General features: G+C 39.1%; 1 protein-coding gene across 1 annotated transcript in view; it reads left to right on the top strand.

Annotated features, from left to right (window-relative positions):
- The window catches only part of IRX1 (iroquois homeobox 1), a 6,841-nt gene extending 2,232 nt beyond the window's left edge, over positions 1 to 4,609 (top strand). Inside the window, exons 2-4 of the mRNA XM_074279153.1 lie at positions 2,098 to 3,115; positions 3,578 to 3,650; positions 4,046 to 4,609. Of these exons, the coding sequence (XP_074135254.1) occupies positions 2,098 to 3,115; positions 3,578 to 3,650; positions 4,046 to 4,103 (1,149 nt within the window). The 3' untranslated portion in view covers positions 4,104 to 4,609. The remainder of the gene's footprint in view (positions 1 to 2,097; positions 3,116 to 3,577; positions 3,651 to 4,045) is intronic.
- The last annotated feature ends 324 nt before the right edge of the window (positions 4,610 to 4,933 follow it).

Raw genomic sequence — 4,933 nt, 5'->3', positions numbered from 1 at the left:
TTAGACTACCGCTACTACCGGATTTAATTAAAAAAAAAATCTCTGGGGGTTAAACCTACCCTCCTAAAATGTCAAAAATAAATATGTGCGTGGTGAGACTGTTGATAGTTCTATTCTTTTAATTATTGTTGTGTCAAGTTATGAAACTAAAAATCTTCGCTTGCACACAGACAGCCCTTCAAATTTCTCATTACAAAAGCAAAAACAAACAAACAAACAAAAAACCAGTGAAACCTACCTTTTTTTTTTTTCCTTGCAGAAAAGTTGCGGCAAAAACGATAAGAAATTGACAAGTAGCCTCTTCAAAAGATAACTCGAGAAAGATGAGGCAGAAATAGCATTTTTAAACAACACAAGCTAGAGGATAAAAATAAAATGCTTGAAACTCCATTCCTGTAATAAAGTATAATAATAATTTTAAAAAGTAGTTTAGCTCTGAAATACCTTTTCTGGGTGCTTTCTGCCCAAACCTCTGGTAAAATATTTTGGGAAAAAAATGCATCTCTTTGAAACTTTTTCAAAGTCTAGAAGCTTCCTTTACCAATAAAGTTATTTTTAATTGACAAATGTTTGCTGAATGAATGAATGTCATTAATTTCCCTCTTAAATTAAGACCTGATTCGAATGTATATCATTTAAGGAAATACTATGGGCATTGGGTGATCAGTAATCCAGTGTACAGCTCTATTCTAAATCTGGTGAACAGATCAAGGCAGCATAATTATACTGGGGTTAAATGAAAAATCTTCCTCTCAACAATGTATCTCTATCTCTGTGTATTGTGTAGATTGTTTCATAGTCCTCAGAAAGTGTGTTTCATATTCTGATTCAGTGGCTGGGCTTTTATTATCAGGTATTTGGAAGTCAGAGGATAAAGTTGTGTTAGAATGTCTGGACAATTTGCAGTAATAATGAGGCCTAATGAGGTTGTTAGAAAGATAAAATGTTATTTACCAAAACACCTGATGGGATAATTTGACTTGCTGTGTTTTACTACTGATGATAAAAAGAATATTGATTGCAAATAAATCATGGCCTCTAAAAGCTTGCAAACGGTTTGTGTTTGCTCTTCCAGATCAAAGCCAAACTTAAAAGATAAAGTATTTAAATAGCATTTCTAGTAAGACTGAGTCAGCTTCCATTTCTTGAAGCTTATTTTCTCTTTCTTAGAGTTAATATTTTACCATATACCTTTCTGTTTATATAAAATCTGTAGATTGGATTTTATGGAATTTTTAAAATTTATTTTTGTTTGTTTATTGGGGGAATTTGGGGAGAGGATTATAATGTAAAAGTATCTGTGTTCTTTAGAATCGTATTTAAATACTTCTTAACTATTCCACAAAGATTATTTTTAAGCTAAAATGAACATGGTTTCTTTTTAAAATTTGGACTGGGATTTAAAAGATATATAAAGAGGAATCTGGCATTTGTCTTCCATCCTTAGGGTAAAATGGATATTGAGGGGGAGGGTGTGAACTGTTTTGCTACTTGATTAAAAGAAAAAAAAAACTTTTCAGTTTTATAATTTCAGGATATTCACTTTAGTTGAAGATAAACTCAACATTCATCTAGGATTAAGTACTTTGATTCTTTTTAGGTGGGAAGGAGCTGAGGGGAAAAGGGAAGGGAAGATAGATAGACAGAAAATGAGGTTGCAGTTCAGGGAGATACTGAGTTTAGTGGTTGGCTTTTCTCCCACCTCAAAAATGTAGAAGATCTTCAGGAACAATTCTAATAATATAACCTGATTAGTAGGATTCCTCTATACACACACACACACACACACACACACACACACACACACACCTAGAGGTTTTTGTCTCCCCCCAACTTCAAAGAGAGTTAGAGAGGTAAAATGGAGGAGGGAAGGAGGGAGGGGGGATGCTAAATGCTCCGGAAAAACCTAAGGGTATGCTGAGTGACATTGAATCCATATAACCTAACCTATGAGATGGAAAGAACTGCAACCTGATTATACTTATTATACAGACTCAAAGTTCGTTCTCAATCTCTCTCTCTCTCTCTCTCTCTCTCTCTCTCTCTCTCTCTCTCTCTCTCTCTCTCTCTCTCTCTCTCTCTTTCTCTCTCCTCCAGGGTTCTCAGTATGAACTTAAGGACAATCCAGGGGTCCATCCTGCAACCTTCGCAGCCCATACCGCCCCTGGCTATTACCCTTATGGACAGTTCCAATATGGGGACCCGGGGAGGCCCAAGAACGCCACTCGGGAGAGCACCAGCACCCTGAAGGCCTGGTTGAATGAACATCGAAAGAATCCTTATCCCACTAAAGGGGAGAAGATCATGTTGGCCATCATCACTAAGATGACCCTTACTCAGGTCTCTACCTGGTTTGCTAACGCCCGCCGAAGACTAAAGAAGGAAAACAAAGTGACTTGGGGGGCAAGAAGCAAAGACCAGGAGGACGGCAACCTTTTCGGCAGCGACAACGAAGGGGATCCAGAAAAGGCAGAAGATGATGAGGAGATAGACTTGGAGAGCATAGATATTGACAAGATTGATGAGAACGACGGAGAACAGAGCAACGAGGAGGAGGAGGATAAATCTGAAAATCTCAGGACCAGTGAAGAAGATAGTCTAGACAAGGAGAAAGAGTTGCCCTTGTCAGGATCTGAAGGACTTAAACCCAAAGACTCTCTGTCCCTGTCGAAAGACATCTCTGACAGTAGCACACGGATCTTGAGCCCTAGCGGACAAAGCAATTTGCAGGGGCCACCTCATAATAAACCCAAGATCTGGTCTCTGGCGGAGACTGCCACCAGCCCCGATGGCGCCCTTAAGTCCTCCCCACCTCCTCCACCCCCTCCTTCTTCCCAGGTCAATCACACTTCCCCTCAGCTCCAGCACCCCGCTTTCTTGCCCAGCCACGGACTCTACACGTGCCAAATTGGCAAATTTCACAACTGGACAAACGGGGCTTTTCTCACTCAGAGCTCTCTCTTGAATGTTAGGTCCTTCCTAGGAGTAAATCACCATCACGCAGCACACCACAACCACCACCTCCAGGCCCAGCAAGCGCCTTCCGTCCTCACAGCCACTCTAGGAGCGCTCAATAGCGACAAAGCCTCCGAAAGAACCAGTCCTAAACACACAGGTAAAATGGTTATCTAGTTTGGCATGGTGATTAATAGTTTTCTAGTTCAGTATGAACTTTGCCACTTTTTGCCTCTGACTTCTTCCTCACCCAGAACTTTAGCCAGCAAGGTCGGGAGCTCCCCTGATTCAGGAGGGAAAATCCTTTCCAATTCAAAGTCCGTACTTTTGTGGAGCTTCAGGGGATCCATTTGGAGACTCCAGAGATGAGGATAAGGCACTAGGACCCTGGGTTTAACAAAGTTCTCTAGGCCATTGTTTTCTGATGTTTCCTAAATTATTTCGGAGAAAGTCATTGTAGCTGGATAATCTAAGCTAACCACTCGTTTTGAAAATACGGGGGAGTAATATAAATTTACTGAGTTGGGAGAGGAGGGACCTGAAAACTGTCTCTGCTTGGGTTTGTGGGAGTGTAGCCTCCTCTTTTGGGTTTAAAAAAGTCTGCTTGTTTTCTTCCTCCTAGAAAGAGAAAATGTACCCAGGACCGATTCTCCTCCTCAGCAGTTAAAATCGCCCTTTCAACCTGTCCGCGACAAGTGAGTTGTTGTTGTTTTATTATCCTAAAGTAATGTTAAATCTGATGGGAAAAAAAAAAAAAAAAAGGTGAAGGGGAGAATTCGGAGAATAATTGGAGCTAATCATAAAGATAGCGCCAAAAGCGCGCTACAATAGCCCGCCCTCATCTAGGCGTAATCATTTGGAATACACTCTAGGGAACTGGTAACTTGGGGGCAAACTTAGTACAGAGGAGCTTCAAGGGCACTGCTGTTGCTGCTGCTGCTGCTTCTACTCGCACGCTCTGTCAGTTCCTTCCTTGTTTAAAAGGGGGATCTTGCTCCCCAGTCGTTTTAATAGCCAAGCAAGCTGAGGTAATACTTTTCAGTTGGTCTTTTTACTGACAAATTGTTACGTCTATTTTTTTCCCCTACAGTTCTTTGGCTCAGCAAGAGGGAACACCGCGAATTTTAGCAGCTCTCCCTTCCGCTTGATTAAATGTTTTTGTTTGTTTGTTTGTTTGTTTTTTGTTTTGTTTTGTTTTGTTTTTTGAGGGGGCTTAGGGGAGGAAAAAAGGGGTGGGTGGGAGGGGACACGGGGGGAGGAATAAAAAATATTTCAGAGACTGGTATAAAGGACAAAAATGGAAATGATATAAACGATTCCCATCAATCACTTTTTTGCAATAAGGTGCAAACCCATAAAAGCGATTCTTCCACATCCTAGTTGGATCCCTTCTTTGTACCATTTCAGATCGTGTTATTCTAACCATGCTTCAATTATTTGGTAAATGTTCCTCTTGTGTTTGTACGTGTTTTGGTTTTTTTGTTTGTTTGTTTGTTTTCGTTTTTGTTATTATTTTTTTTTTTTTTTGGTTATTTGTTTTGTTTTGTTCTTCCTTTTTCTTTCTGTATATAGTGATTTCGGATTGTAAATAGCGGGTCAGCGAAACTTGTTTAAATCATATATTTTTGTCTAATAAACTAAATGAAATTATGGACTCTTCTCTTTCTGATGTATTTTGTGTATGAAAAAATCTAGAGCTGAATTTTGAATCCCTGTTCAAAATTTCTCATTTTCCCTTATTATATTATTAGTCCTTAATGGCTTCTTAAGGTGCTTGTAGTTTAAAAGTTGCCAAACTATATGCTTGGCTTATTATTACTGTCATATGTAAAGGAAACAAACCTAGGGGATTTTATAGTATAGATGTTTGAATTTTAAACGTGGGCTTTTTTTTTTTTTTTTTTTTTTTTTTTTTTAAGAGTCCAGTTTTCTTGTTGGCAGTTAGATTAAAGTTATTTTAAACTCTTACACTACAGAA

Source organism: Sminthopsis crassicaudata, chromosome 1, assembly GCF_048593235.1.
Source record: "Sminthopsis crassicaudata isolate SCR6 chromosome 1, ASM4859323v1, whole genome shotgun sequence".
NCBI classification, from domain to species: Eukaryota; Metazoa; Chordata; class Mammalia; order Dasyuromorphia; family Dasyuridae; genus Sminthopsis; species Sminthopsis crassicaudata.
Note: the sequence above shows the minus strand (reverse complement) of the source record. Positions and strands in the feature narration are given on the sequence as shown.